This window comes from Seriola aureovittata, chromosome 7 (genome assembly GCF_021018895.1).
Source record: "Seriola aureovittata isolate HTS-2021-v1 ecotype China chromosome 7, ASM2101889v1, whole genome shotgun sequence".
NCBI classification, from domain to species: Eukaryota; Metazoa; Chordata; class Actinopteri; order Carangiformes; family Carangidae; genus Seriola; species Seriola aureovittata.
The window spans coordinates 524739-539953 of record NC_079370.1 but is presented as its reverse complement, the minus strand read 5'-3'; the positions used below and the strand labels follow the sequence as shown (position 1 = coordinate 539953).

Genomic DNA, 15215 nt, shown 5'->3' with positions numbered 1-15215 from the left:
TCCTCCTTTAGGGCAAATAATTCAAGGTCACCTGCAGGTACACAGTCTACAGTGCTGCAGTTGACCTTGAATTACATGCAGTTTGTTTAGTGGATGTCAAAGTAAGATAAAGTGATTCCTGTGGACTGATGTGAAAATCATTTTTTTTAAGGACAATACCAGTCCCATTTATTTACTGTAAGTAGATATTTTGTGCCAGAATTGAAAGAAAATTTTACCTTTTGAAGTTGAAATATTGTGTTCATTTATTCATCACGTATTCTGTGTTTAAATAAGTCTTTTTTGACAGAACAGAATTTGCAGCAAAGATACAGAGAAGACAGGAAGCTATCCAATGCAGACATCTGACAGTTGACTAGGTTTTATCATTTCTCACGTAGTTTCAGGGTGTCTAGATAGATACTCAAAGTGGCACAGTGAAGTTTGGTTTCTGGTGTAAGGATTTGCTCGTATGTATCTGGCACTTCCCAAACACCCAAAGCAACACCTGTATAGAAAAGAAACTATAAGAAGCTAATACTAGATTCTATCTTGAAATGTGGGATATACAAGCATGAGATATGAACAAATGTACCATATTTATTATCAAGATAAACATTTCTATGCATTAAAATAGATTATAAAGTAAAAACAGAACAACAATATGTACATAGTCTAAACAGTAGTTGGTATTTCCCACAGTTAAACACCTGGCAGAGTTGGAAAGACCCTGAAACGACTCTCAGCATTTAATGGGTTAATGTATAAACATGTCACACAATTTCAGTGTTTTTGCGACATTGTCCTGTAAAAAAAAGGGGGCCAGAGGCGACACCCAAACTCCTATGGTGGGTTGTATCTGAGGATAGCGACCTCTATGATCATTTAAGTTGGAGGACTTGTTTGGTTTTGTACAGTTTCCTGTTCATCTGTTGTTTACTCTGTGGCTATCATTCACTGACGTCCCATAAAAGTGACAGCTGGTTTGGTTTTACTGTTCTTAAATTTGATGCAGGGAGGAAACTTTCATGTCATATCATCCCAGCTCTTTTAAGAGGCCTGTGCACTAATTCACTGCATGCATTATTCTGGAAGGGGTAGGCAACATTAATTGGGCCAGTTAATTATCTCAGCCCATGCAGAGGAAAAACAAGATATCATGCTTGAAAAGGTTGCACACCTACCTAACCTAAACCCTAACCCTGACTTGAACAGTTTGAGAAGGGGTTCAGATCAACATGTTTTAACACTCTGACTCATAAAACAACTGAGATTTTAGCTAACCACAGGAAATTATTTTTCACTATTGGAGTGTGCAGTGTTGCGATTGACAATCAGCACTAACCTGGTATTTCTAATTACTTACTCTATTGTTGTAAGACAAAAATAACACACAGCAGGCTAACTGTCTCCATAAATCATTTATGTCTCAACAGAAATACATTCAGTCTCATCATAGATCAGTCAGTACATAAAATATTCACCACCAACTAAACTGTTGATTTGAAGAAAACATAAAACAGTCTTATGTCATTGACTTTCAAAACCTTACCCATGCTATGATTTTTCCAATTTTCTGCATGAACTATAAATATTTTATCTTACAGGTAACACAGTTTTGTGTTTTACCACTGACGTATGTTCAGCGGTCAGCAGGGACTCTTAAAAGACTGATGCTGGTTTCCAGCTACATTCACTCACACTTATCAAACATCCTTTGAACACCTCACACCACCATGTAGCTCTTACAACTTGTAAATCAGTCATTTCGAAGAGGCATCTTAAGCCAGGGCCGTTAATATTGGTACCTATGGCTGCCATGGTGCCTGCCTCTTGTCAAGCTCTTGCACAGGGTTGTGGGTGAAGGAGGAGTTCACCTGTCACCCACCCTGTGGCCCCCTGAGCTCCTGGGGGATGGTGTAATCAGATGTTCCTGCAGCAGGGCTTATTCTCCTCTGTGTTTTCTGCACTGGGGCTGTTCAGGGACACGGCACTGATGGAGCCTCGAACCACTTCCTTACTGCTCACCTTTCTGTGAATATCTGAAACAAGACATTAACACACATTATTATCCACTTACATTATGTTAGCATAGAAAAAAGGTACACAGTGTTCTCAGGCTTTGACAGGAAAACATAGCACAACCCCTTTGATAACAAAAGAAAGTATATGCCGCTCCATCCTGCACAAAAGTTGAAAAGAAAAGGACAGCATCACTTCAAGTTGTTGTTAAAGTTGTTCATTTCCAGCCTCAAACCAACCAGAAGTGTTCCCTCCCAAAGCAGTCAATCAAATAGCTGCCCCGGAGCTACCAAAGGTCGTGTTATCCTGACCCCTCCCTGGCCTCCACCAGCTGAGGAGATGGATCTTCTGGCTATGTGAGGTTAAATTTACGCTCACAGGGTGAAGCCTTATCCCAGCATATTTATGGGAAAATGTGTGCTTCCAGTTCACATCATTTGTTATTAAGTTTTTGGGGAGGAGAGACAGGAAGGGAGAGACATTCAAGATGACAGCTTTAAGGGAGCCCACATTTGTGTAATGGCTATTACCAAAGTAGTAAAAAAAAAGTTTAAATGAATTACCTGCTAGGACATTGTTGAATGCTGCTTCCACATTAGTTGACTCCAAGGCTGAGGTCTCCAGAAACAAAAGCCCTTTCTTTTCTGGATAATACAAATCAGATAAGTTAGTTATTTTATATTTAGTAAATTCAAATTTGTTGTCATTTTGTCACTCTGACTTTGTCACAGTGGCCTAAAATACAAAATTTCACTGCCAAATCCTCAGAGAAACTGGGCCCTATAGCAACATCACATAATGTATCTTTAACCATCGACTGGAGTCAACAAGTGAGAATTTATAGCCACTTTTTTCACCATGAAGAATGCAGGAATACAATTTGGTGGGCAGACTAATTTCCATTCTCTACAGTCATAAATTCAATTTTCATAAACTAATTATGAACAATCAATGCACAATTCCCGTGCAATGATTTCTAGCACAGAGAAAACACTTGCTGACTTTATACCTGCAAAGTCTTTGGCCTCCTCAGTGGGCACAGATCTCTCTGACTCCAGGTCAGTCTTGTTGCCCACCAGCATCACCACAATGTGGGGGTCAGCGTGGTCGTAGAGCTCCTTCAGCCAGCGCTCCACACTCTCATAGGTAAGGTGTTTTGTTATGTCATAGACCAGCAGGGCTCCAACAGCACCTCTGTAATACCTGTTTGGAGGAGATTGACTTTACAGTAAGTCCTTATGTCACATTTAGGTGTTTTATTTGTTTGTACATGGAGCTGCTTGAATAAAAAGTGAATTGTTTGATTGTATGTCTTTGATTTAGTGCTGGGCAGGAAGCGTGAGGTCGGCTTTTAGAGAGAACTGTTACAGTGTGGGCAAAAACAAACTGAAAGTCGACATGAAGCTCTGCAGAGATGAGAGGAGCTGTGGTCAGATGTAATTCTCTGTAGGTTCATCACTAACAGTGACCCCTAGTCATCTGATTCAAACAAAAAAAAAAGAAGCTGCTTTAAGCACTGTCCTGTCCTCAGTGATAATAAGCCCTTTCTCCTGCTGTTGATTGAAAAACTTCAATGGCTGACAATTGCTCTGAAGTCATGAACCAATCAATACATCCTTCACAATTACATTTCTGCTCCACTCTTCCAGCAGCATAATTAATTCCACTTTAATAGGTTTTAGCTGCTTGTTACAGCACAAATGGGAAATTCCATGGGAGTGAGAATTTGCATACTAGTCGATGTGTAATTACTGAAAAAGCTAAGCAGTCAGAAAAGAGCTAATCCAGCGGTGTAGCATATCCTCCGATTTTTTTCCATGTCTTAAAAATAAAATTGACATGGTTTTATTGTTTTAAAACCAGTTTTCCACTGTTAATCCTCCTGGTTTAATTAAAAAAAAGAATGAATCAGGGGCACCCGCAGATAGAACAGAGACTCGCTGAGGGTTGAGTGTTCAAATAGACGTCTCTGCTTTAACCAACGGGATTTTGGAAGCAGTGTGCCAGTTAGAACCTGACATACAGGTTGTTCAACAGCTATGGTGCATAAAATGTTGATTTAGAAAAAACCGTCTTTACCTGTTTGGAGGAGACTGACTCCTTATGTGACATTTAGGTGTCTTATATGTTTGTCATGGAGCTACCTGTTATATATAAGGTGATATAAATAAAAAGTGAATTATTTAATCCAGTGGTTCTTAAACTTTCTCATCAAGGACCCATAAACAGACACAAATTAGACCACTGACCCCTATTTGATAAGTTTTTGTCCCAGGGTCCCCCATCATATTTTTGCTTTTAGATGTTTTATTACAGAAAGTGTTTGAAACTCATGACCAAAACAGTCATGTCACTGTGTTACTTATGGATGGAATTATAGTGAAAATAAATTATTCCCCTCTTTAAGAACCGCTGGTTGAACAAAAAATGTAATATTGGTGTAATATTTAATCATAAAATAACTGCAGGACTGCCTTAAAAGCCTGCTAACAGAAAAAAGACTTTAGGACACATAACCCAGACATACAGCTGTGGTGTGTGTGTGTGTGTGTGTGTGTGTGTGTGTGTGTGTGTGTGTGTGTGTGTGTGTGTGTGTGTGTGTGAGAATGGGTACACGTGTATATACTAATATATCTATAAAAGCTGCTGGGTCCTGGCACTCACGCTGAAGTGATGGCCCGGTATCGCTCCAGTCCGGCTGTGTCCCAGATCTGGGCCTTAATGGTGAAGCCGCTGAGCTGCACGGTCCGTGTGCTGAACTCCACCCCGATGGTTGTGCGAGTGTCATGGTTAAACTCATTTTTGGTGAAACGGGACAACAGGTTGCTCTTGCCCACACCAGATTCACCAATCAGAACCACTGGAGAGGAAACAAACCACAGAGCCATTTTAATGAGAGCTCCAGGCTTTGGGTTAGGTTGTTGCAAAAGTAAACCCAGTATGTCTTAGATAAATGAGACAAAACAAATATTCCCAGAGCCAAATATGAGCCAATCCTGTTCACATCATCCTTAACAGAAGCTTTTAGTCAAGGTGTGTCTTTTTTTGGCTGCCCCATAAATCCACAGCTGTAGCCGTCTGACTGGGGCTAATTACACCATCAGGGATATAGTGTCCTGTTTTAAAAGCAACACCACACCCACATGGTAAATACGTTAATTATTTCAAATTGGGGATGTAGAGAGGGTGTTGGCCTATAACAGAAGACACCATTATTGATTAGTAAAGAGGTAAAATGACATCCATACATACATGTGTCCTATTTATCCTACTGAGGATTTTGTGAGGCTATAGGCTATCGCAGTATACACTGGAGGAGAGGCCAGGTGTAAAATATACTGCTCGTTCTGTTTATTCTTTTATTTCCAGAGCAGGAAGTGATGGTTACAAAATATGAGAAGCAAAACACAGGCAGTATTGGAGGTGGAAGCCTTTAAAGTAGACATTTTGAAGTTTTATTTTTATTTTTCTTTTGCTTAAGGTACCTTCGTTTGTCCTTAATTTCCAGAAAATTGCCAAAGAGCAGTGTTTTCATTCACTGAAGCCATGTATTTGACCAAATCTGAAGGACAAATGTACTGTATTTTGTATTTCCTTTCACATTGGTCAGCTCTATGGCTAAGACACACACTTCCTCCTCTGGAAAACTGAAAACCTTTGCAGTAAAAACCTCTCACAAGTCACCCTTTGTTTGAGAAAATAACAGTCTCTGTAAGGTGATACCAAATCAGGTGGAACAAGTTAAGATGCCACTTCCTTAAATCTTGCCCTGAGAACCTACCTACTGGGTAAACAGGGCAAGAAATAGCACAGACACCCCCTCTGTACATTTCTGTGACTAATGTTTGGGTTTCAGTTGTTAGTGGCTGAGTCAGAGAGAAAAAAGGCTTGGCTTAATGGGCACAGATAGGAAAGTATGACCGCACTGTGAAAACACCGCGGCAAAAGGATCTCTGCACATTTTGGGTAAGACACAGTCACAGCTTATTGCTGAGGTGTGTGAGCTCAAGAACGCTGAGATAATAATCCAAGTTCTTGTGACATCTCCACAGCCATTAAATATGGATTTAGAGTGTGGTGGGAGTTAAGTGAATAGTTAGACATTTTGGATGATGCATTTATTTAGCTTTCTTGCTGAGACTCTCATAAATACTTAAAATGTGAGGCTACAGTCGGCAGACGATTGGTTTAGCTTAGCGCAGAGCCATATTTCCATCTTTATACTATGCTAAAACCACAAATTTTGTTGTTTTCATTTTTGTATGCCTTAGAGGTGTTGCTAGGCAGATTGTTTTATCCCAACTTACAGAGCCAGGCTAGCTGTTTTCCTTTGCTTCCAGTCTTTATGCTAAGGTAAGCTAATCACCTGCTAGCTAACATCGTACTCAGCGCACAGGCATGTGAGTGGTATTAATCTTCTCATCTATTTAGCAAGAAAGCGAATAGTCCAATTTCCCCAAATGTCAAACTATAACTGGGGCACTTTATCTAAAGAATTAAATTTAAATAAATTTAAATAAATGTAGTCATAATTAAATTTAGTCATAATTACACACGTCATTAAACAGCTCTCTCGTACATTATTTGATTGAAAAGGTGAAAGTGACAGTACAACCAGCTGATTCCCACTGTTTAGTTACTTAACTTAAGCTTAAAATTACGTGGGTTTAAAAGTTTTATCAACATACAATAATCAAGATTTGCCCATTTAGATTTCCCAGTTATTGAACTAGGCAACACCACAATAACACAATCTTTCTAGAGACAGTGGAAAGACGGTTAAGACTGTTTCACACTATCTACATTTACTCCAGTACTGTGCTTGATTACAATTTCTGAGGGAGCTTGTACTGCTTACCCAGCAGTATAAGTTGTTCATTATGAGTGCTCTCACTTTTAATACTTAAAGTACATTCTGCATCTAATACTTTACCATTTAAATCACTTTACCATAATGATTTACCATAATCAGAGGGTTTGTTGATGTATACATTTTCATTTTTTTCCAAACATTTTTAAGGATTTCTAATCCATGTTGGTTTCAAAGTTGAAGTTCAAAGTTCATTCTCAACATGGCAAAAGAAAAAAAGTTAAGAAAACAGTCTTACTACAATGTTCATTTACTACCTGGTACGTTTTGTCCTGAACACCTGCTGATTCCCATGAATCTTAAAGCACAAATAACTAAATAACCTCCAGGTCTTAACTTACAGTATGTTTAACAGGAAGTCTGAGGTCACGGCAAAGAATGTTTTACAAGTTGCTCTACTTTGGCATGTTTAGGTAATTGTTCACTCTGGAGCCACAAAACAGGGCTTTTTTTTCCAGTGGGTGAGAATGTCTGTTTTCCTCTTCTTCTCTTCTACTATTGAGTAACTTCTTATTCAAACAATACCCCTGGTTTCTATGGCGATACAAGACAAGAGGCCTTCACGCTCTCCGGCGGCCTGGATTGTGAATTCTGAGGAAGCTAGGACAAACTTCATGTGTTGCAATGAGGATTCAATTTTCCTTTCGTTTGTCTTCACGACCTTCAGGACTGGAAATGCAACTACTACACTATTGCTCATGGTGGAAACCTATAATAATCCAACTATCCAAGGTTTCATTCTGACAAAGCTACTTAGTCATTCATGTTTAATTCAATTGAATTTAATTAAAACAATTTTTTCTTAAATGTGCACTATTATACATTGGCATATGTGTATTTGTCTGTAAGTTAACTTTAGATACCTGGCAACCCTAATTTTATGCAACAGTACAAAAGGTTAAATGAGGCAAACATTATATAATCTGATTTTACTGATTAGTTTCTCTGAGCTATCAGTGAATCTCTTGGTGGAATGAGATTCTGTACATACTTTTGAGAAACTATGGCACAGACAGCAAGGAGCACTGCAGCAGTGAGTGAGTCTATCCAATGATAGTAATCGGCTTCTTAGAGAATTCACAATTCGCAGGCAGGAGGAGGGATACCTCCTCTGTTGCTGCGTCTGAGGGTTCTCCACACATAACCCCCCGTAAATAACCCCCAACATGTCGCTTTTACACTGGAGTTCTTCAACAGATTAAACAAACAAAATATAATGTGTTAATTATTGAGCCTTAGAGGTGCTGGTAGGAAGATGTTGTTATCTTTGGACAGAACCAGGTTAGCTGGTTTCCCCTGCTTCCAGTCTTTATGCTAAGCTAAGATAACTGGCTGCTGGATGCAGCTTTAAAATTAGCAAACAGACATGACAGTGATATCAATCTTTTTATCTACCTCTCCACAGGAATAAGCTTTAATCCTCTAAATGTAAACATGTTCCTTTAATGTATATTTATTGGAATTAATTTTTCTACGAGATATTTTTTTCGTCTTAACTTGTATCAGCACAGGCATAATGCAGCTTTATAGCAGAAAGAATATCATTTTGGACTCTGGCTGTAGCTTTATATGTAATGGACAGGTTGATCTTCTCATCCGACTCTTGGCATGAAGGCAAATACACATCATTTACAAGGTGTTTCAGATTTTTAGGGGGAGTTGTTTCTTATCCAAATCAGTGTAGAGATAGAGAGGAAGTGTGTGTGTGTGTGTGTGTGTGTGTGTGTGTGTGTGTGTGTGTGTGTGTGTGTGTGTGTGTGTGAGGGATCCCTCCAGGAATTGAATCCCACATGGAAAAGAGATGAATCAGAGATGTTATCGATATTTTATGGATGTGGCATGTGCCTTTACCATTAGGCCTCCAGGGAACCCCCCCCCCCCCCCCCCCAAAAAAAAAAAGCCTTTTCTGTGATTCTGTATGAATACAACTGCCTCGACTATCTACATATTTTATCCTGCAGTGGAACTCCATAGTAAAGTAAGTGATGCTGTTTGATGTTTTGAATACAGTGATTGTGACTTCTCCATCCACCTGCCTTCTATCCATCCGGTGCTTTTTATCAAAATGGCATTTTTCTACCAAAAGGTCAAATCACTGTACCTGAACCAAATCACCTTTCTGAATGACTTTTATTTCTCTCGTACATCTGTTAAGAACCATCTGGTACCGTAAGCAGCTGCATATAGGAAACTGATTACTATTCCATGTAGGTTGAGTGCAGAATTAATTGAGTGAGTAGCACGTGGTGATACTTTTCAAAGCAAAAAGCCTTTTTCAAGTCCAGTTCTGATGCACTAACAACTTGTTTACACATGTTATATTTGTGAAAAATGGCTCCGGTATACTTAGAACAATAAGCAGGAATTAAAGTACACATCCTGGTTTCAACAGTAGCCTGTGGTATGCATGTGCTTTCCCTGAGACAACATACTGACCAGGTAATGTGTGATTACAGTATCACTCAACTTTGTAGGCTACTAATGAAACTCTTTCACCTGAAGCAAAGGTTTACCTAAACAAATCAAACAGCTGACTGTCATCCAGAGACACAACTCCAGGCTATTAACTGTCTATGTTATGTGGTGTTTATTATAATAAATGGTTTATCACTAATAGTCTGTTTTATTCTGTTGACAAAAACAACACAATTCCTGTTCCTATTACCAAGTTAATAATAAACAAGGAAGTAAAATTTCAATGACAAAACAACATTATAGAATGACACTTAAACCCTGATAGGAACATACCTGGGGATCAAATTCATTTAAAACTAAGCAGAACACATGTACTCACCCTTAAAGACAAAGTTGTAGGCCTCATCTGACCCCATGTTCTGTCCATTCAGTGTTGCCGCCCCACACTCTACTGCCGTGTCTCCGGCTCTCGCAGACTGATCACAGGATGTAAGATGACACTGACCCACACCAAGACCAATCTGCCTCTCAGATCCTCAGGCGTCAGGAGAGAAAATGGCTGCAAAAATGTTTTGACACATGAGTGCCAGTCACCAGCTTTCTACCCTTCACTACCCTTCCCTATCGGAGTTAATAGAAAGCTGCTTGTTTGAACAAGACATGTGGAGTGTATCCAGGTTGTTCTGCTGCAGCAGGCGGGATTTGTGTCAGGGAGTGGTGGAGCGGTGATGGAGGTGTGGCTTAGTAATGGAGCCAGCGCAGGGCAGGTTGGACAGGTAGGGCGACTACCAGGTAGGGCTGATGGGGGCCTGTCAGGTGCCTCCTGGTGGAAGAATCAGGTGACAGCATGCAGGAAGCAAATAGCAAAAAGTCTTCTTGCTTCATCGCTGAAAGGAAAAAAACACATCGTACATGGTGTTTCTATAATAAAACAGGTCAATTTCATCTGTGGATTTTTAATCAGTTACAGCAGAGAAAATAACAAAACAGCACCTTGGACACCATGAAACCATCCCTGCTGAGTTTACAGGAATGTGCACACATGCATACTATTTTACTATTTCCATCTCCCACGGCCAATAAAAACCACCTGTTTTTCAAATCCTGTTTTTATATCCAGGCCTGTTGATCCCATCAGATCCCCTTGTCTGCTGGCCTGTTTCTAAAAATGTGCGGTGACGGAGACTAAGTCCTGGACATGTATGTGCCTAATTACAGTGATTATGTATCAAAATATTGGATTTTAAAACTTACTTTAAGTTGTTTTTTTCCCAATTCTATTACATTGAGACCTGACTCATTAAATCAGATATCTGTCTTCTTCCTCCCTTTGCAGTAAAGGTCAAGGTCACTGAAACTCCAGAGTCTTAGATTTTGTATTCTGGGCCATAAATGCACTGTGAGGACATATTCATAAGCGTTTTTAGCCCAGTCATGGTTCACTCAACTCTGTGTATCTGACTGCTACAATCTTAAAAACAGGAAACTGAAAACCTTTGGGGCTCCTCGTCTTTTTAATTTAGTTTTTAAGTAGTAATATATCAAAAAATCTTACATTATCACCCATAAATGCTTCTAAACACTGATTATGCTATTCAAATGATTTTACCGATATTCATTTAGGGTTTTCAGGCAAGTGAGCAAAGCAAAGAGTAAAAGATGGGAAGCATGTATATACTGTGATTATATACCAGAAAATATTTCACAACAAAAGGATGCAAACAAGGAAATTGTAGTGTTGGCACAGAGTAGTAAATAAATAGATAATGTTTCTACTTTGACAATAAAATTAAATTTGTATCAAAGAATACTGATACTACGGCGACATTCACAGCTAATCCTGGTAAACCTGTGAACCATCTCCATGTTTGTGCCCACACACGTAAACCCAGAGCACTCAGTGGAGAACAAAAAAACACAAAGATAGAATGTGTGAATATTAATCCAAAAAATTGTTTATTTGACAGCTTTGAAACTAAAAGTAGCAAATAATCTTTACTGGAATTTTATCAGACAGAAATTCTCATTAAACTTTCCATACACTTAATAATATGCACGTTAGGCCACTGACAGGATCCAAAATGCTCAATTTTTCTGCACAACTGTAACCGACACGTCTGAGCTGAAACTGCGAACTGTGAATCCACCGTGAGACCAGTTGATAATGGAATCACGTCAGCGGTTGGACATGCAGACATCCTACTGATAAACTGCCTGGACTTTTGAAACAGATCATTAAATTAACAGATTCATAAATGAGGGCAAAGAGTTAAAAAACCCCATATTGTGATTATAAATACACTGACACACAGACATACACACACGTTCACTCACACACTCATAGATATATATGCATTACGCACTTTGTGAACAAACAGAATGTTACAACAGTCCATGAACGACCTGGATTATATGACGTTGTCTTTTCCAGGCAGACAGAAGCGACACACACACACACACACACACATACACACACACACACACACACACACATACACACACACACACACACACACACACACATCTCCACTATGATGCAGCCACTTGGGTTAATGGTTCCTCCAGGTACTGCACCAGTGCTTCTGCCTATAAACACATCAAAGACAACATAATGTCAAGAAAGGATGTATGCAGAGTGAGGAGTGATGCTTGGAATAGTTTCAGCCATTATGCTTCTGTACTGTGACTCATACAGTACGAGCTGCACTATGACGCTTCCTCCAAAACTGATCTCTCACGTTTACTGCCGACACAACCGGTTTTTAATGATTTAAAGATGAACACTGCATCATACAGTGCAGTATGGACCTGCAGTGATTTGTTAATAATTGCTAAACTGATTGACAGAAAAGCAATCATGCACTATTCTGATAATAAATTCATTGTTTAAGTAGTTTTTTGGGGTAAAAAATGACAAATATTTGATCATTTCAGCTCCTCGGATGTGAGGATGTGCTGCTTTTCCTTTTCTGACACACATTAAATTGAATCTCTGAGTTTTAGACTGTTTCTTTTTGATAAAACAAAACACCTGATGATATCGTCTTGGCCTCTAGTAAACTGTGATGAGTATTTTTCACTGCTTTATGATGACTTATAGACTAAACAACCAAATAGTTCTCAGATTAACCAATAATGAAAATAATCATTAGTTGCAGCCCTCGTGCAGCAAACTGGTATATTTTTCTGTCATATTTTCGAAGAACACGGTGGTACAGAGTCAGTATACCACAATGCCACATTCCCTTGCATTTTGAAAACCTAACTGAAATCTGCCACATCAAGAACCTGCAGGTGTGAATGCTGATTTTTTTTCCAGTTCATCATTCACCATCATAAAAATATATATTCACACGCAATGTTTGATATAATGTAGTGAAAGAAAAAGAAAAAAGCTTGAATGCTGGGGGCTCCTGCACAATACCTGTGCAACTCTCCCACTTGTGAACTCATTGTTTGAAAGTGAAATTGCTCCAAGATAAATTATGAAGATTTCCATGAGGTTTGAAACCTGCTCTGTGACACAGCTGTGGTCAGAATGTTGCAGATATGATACCAGCCATGCTTCACTATCAAATGATGGGAGAAGACATTGTTTACATTGATCATATGTTGGAGCTCTGAAGCTTAAGCACTTCTCATGTGCTGTTTCCCCCATTTCTCCCATTTAAAATTTAAAACTAAATCTACCGTGTTTAAAAATGCCCAAGTGTATATGTTAATTGGTTCTTCGTCATACAAGAAGGTATATCCCTAACCTTCGTGACTGAATTAATGTACATTAATAATGTGCAGCAACCCCACATATACAATTGAGCTCGGCAAGTACAGAAGGCCACAGCGAATATATGAAATAGCATAGCAACAAAAGCAGGACATGGTTTGTACGGTGAAGCAATGACAGACAACAGCACCCACTGCTAGTGTGTTAAAACTCTCACCTTGGCTTTAAGCATTCCAAAGCCCACTGTCTCTTTGGCGTACATACACAGCAGCAGGTTGGCCACACGAGTAATGGCCACTCTTCCCTCCTGAGAGAGAAATCAAGAGATACAAAGTCAGCGCCCCACTCATCATACACCTGAGAATAATTTCATTGGTTTTGGTAGAACTGTGCCTCTTACCATACAATCCATGAGTATGAATTTGAGTTTGTCTTCATTGAAGGCTTGGTGGCCGTTCTTGTCGTAGGCTGCCCAGATGTTGCTTGCGATGGCAGCTGTCACTCGTGCGTCAGTGTCTCCATACCCAGAGTAGGCCAGAAGTGAACCTTCATTATTCAGTAGGCTGGTGAAAATTTAAAGTTAGATGTTTCAGTATCTAGTAGATTAACATGTGACCACACACCGTACAGTCTAGGAACTTTACTCAAGCTATCATTAACTACCTATCATTAAATGTAATATTTACTACAGGGATAAGGGATGCAGTGGAAGGGTAGACCACCTGAACAGAAGGTTACCAAGTATAAACGGAATATAAAGTGATATCTCACCGTCTGATCTATTTACAAACATGTAATTATTATGAATTATGTTACTTTTTGAATCATGATGTAACAATCATGTGCGGGTCACAGTACCCGATGTGCTTGCAGGTATAATTAAACTAGATTCGAGACTTCTTCAAAGACTTATTTTAATGGATGGTAGGACCATATTTATTCTATAGTCAAAAATGAAAGCATCCTACTAATAAATGGAGAAATCTTTATCTTTCTGTCCTTTTCTTGACAACTGCTCATCAGATCAACTTCATCTTGGTGGGTGTAGTGTCGGGGAACTAAGGAAGTGCAGTGTCAACCAACTGTGAAGTTTTTCTTTGGATGGACCCTTGTGTAAATTAGTGAATGTAGACATTATAATTTCACTAAAGCTGGAACAATTAGTCGATCAACAAAAAAATTGACAACTAAATTGATCATCGATTGTTTCAGTATTTAACAGTAATTTTTCAACCAAAAATTTAAAAATTTCACCTTTTGCAATTTCTCAAATGTGAGGATTTGATCATTTTCTTTGTCATATATGATATTAAACTGGATATCTTTGTGATATGGGCTGTTTTTTTTTCGGATTAAATTAGCAATTTGAAGACGTCAATTTGGGCTCTGGGATATTATGATAATTCTTCACAAATATATACGCAAAACAATTGTAATTGTTTTTTATAATTGATACAAGTTTGTTAGTTCGGGCCCTTATTTTCAAACAACGTGTAACATTGAACTATTGAATAACTATTTCGCCAACAGCTATCACTGTAAAATATCCACTGGCGGAGGTTAATATTAGCCTCCTTGTACCGCAGCACTACGGAGGAGGACTTATGCTCGGTTCATCACGATATTTAGCATACTCTTTACATTTACATTTATATGTCAAAAAGCCCTGTGTTGTAACTGTCACATCAACAAACTGTTTAATGGTCAAAAACCAAGTTAACTCCTGCACCAAGCAGCCTGTCGCTAGCATGCTGCTAGCTAGCTAACCGTACTCACAGTGTGCTCTGGACTCCGTTTGTGTTCGCTTGGCTGAGAACCTGCGTTAACGCCTTCGGCCGTAACATAGCGAACTACTTACTTTAGTGTGATACTGCAAAAAAAAAAAAAACTTAATATATTTAAAGTCACTTAACATCTAGCTTTAAACTGTCTCAAAACTACTGAGCAACACACGTCAAGTCAGCTGATCCTGATGTTTTCTTCCCTTTCCGGAAGCCTTGGCAAAGCATCGTGGGAATTGTAGGCATCAAATTTATCCCGAAATTTTTGGTGAAAGGAAAACGTTTTTATTGCGATTTATTTTCATACTTAATACGTTTAGCTAAATGTCCCTAATATATATGCCCAGGACAAATACTGCGCTACAGCTGTGACACTTAATACTCAAAAATTAATCATTTTGATGCTTGTGAGACTTTTCATCCA

The 15215-nt window shown here is 38.9% G+C and overlaps 2 protein-coding genes across 2 annotated transcripts; both read right to left on the bottom strand.

Moving 5' to 3' along the window:
* Positions 1 to 1385: 1385 nt before the first annotated feature.
* rab25b (RAB25, member RAS oncogene family b) lies at positions 1386 to 9985 on the bottom strand. Its single transcript, XM_056381454.1, has 5 exons — positions 9666 to 9985; positions 4666 to 4861; positions 3011 to 3204; positions 2565 to 2645; positions 1386 to 2021 (listed from the first exon to the last, which is right to left on the bottom strand). Exons 1-5 carry the CDS (start codon positions 9700 to 9702, stop codon positions 1903 to 1905), a joined length of 627 nt encoding a protein of 208 aa, XP_056237429.1. The 5' UTR covers positions 9703 to 9985; the 3' UTR covers positions 1386 to 1902.
* Positions 9986 to 11219: 1234 nt separating this feature from the next.
* On the bottom strand, positions 11220 to 14995 carry lamtor2 (late endosomal/lysosomal adaptor, MAPK and MTOR activator 2). Its single transcript, XM_056381456.1, has 4 exons — positions 14787 to 14995; positions 13411 to 13573; positions 13228 to 13317; positions 11220 to 11872 (listed from the first exon to the last, which is right to left on the bottom strand). Exons 1-4 carry the CDS (start codon positions 14852 to 14854, stop codon positions 11816 to 11818), a joined length of 378 nt encoding a protein of 125 aa, XP_056237431.1. The 5' UTR covers positions 14855 to 14995; the 3' UTR covers positions 11220 to 11815.
* Positions 14996 to 15215: the final 220 nt, after the last annotated feature.

Coding starts and splice junctions, on each gene's coding strand:
- rab25b (XM_056381454.1), bottom strand. CDS start 9,702: ATGGGGTCAGATGAGGCCTACAACTTTGTCTTTAAGG. Junction 2,646..3,010: donor GGAGGCCAAAGACTTTGCAG/GTATAAAGTCAG, acceptor TGTATTATCCAG/AAAAGAAAGGGCTTTTGTTT. Junction 2,022..2,564: donor ATTCAACAATGTCCTAGCAG/GTAATTCATTTA, acceptor GTCTTGTTTCAG/ATATTCACAGAAAGGTGAGC.
- lamtor2 (XM_056381456.1), bottom strand. CDS start 14,854: ATGTTACGGCCGAAGGCGTTAACGCAGGTTCTCAGCCAAGCGAACACA. Junction 13,574..14,786: donor AACGGAGTCCAGAGCACACT/GTGAGTACGGTT, acceptor AATTTTCACCAG/CCTACTGAATAATGAAGGTT. Junction 11,873..13,227: donor TTGGAATGCTTAAAGCCAAG/GTGAGAGTTTTA, acceptor ATGTGTTTATAG/GCAGAAGCACTGGTGCAGTA.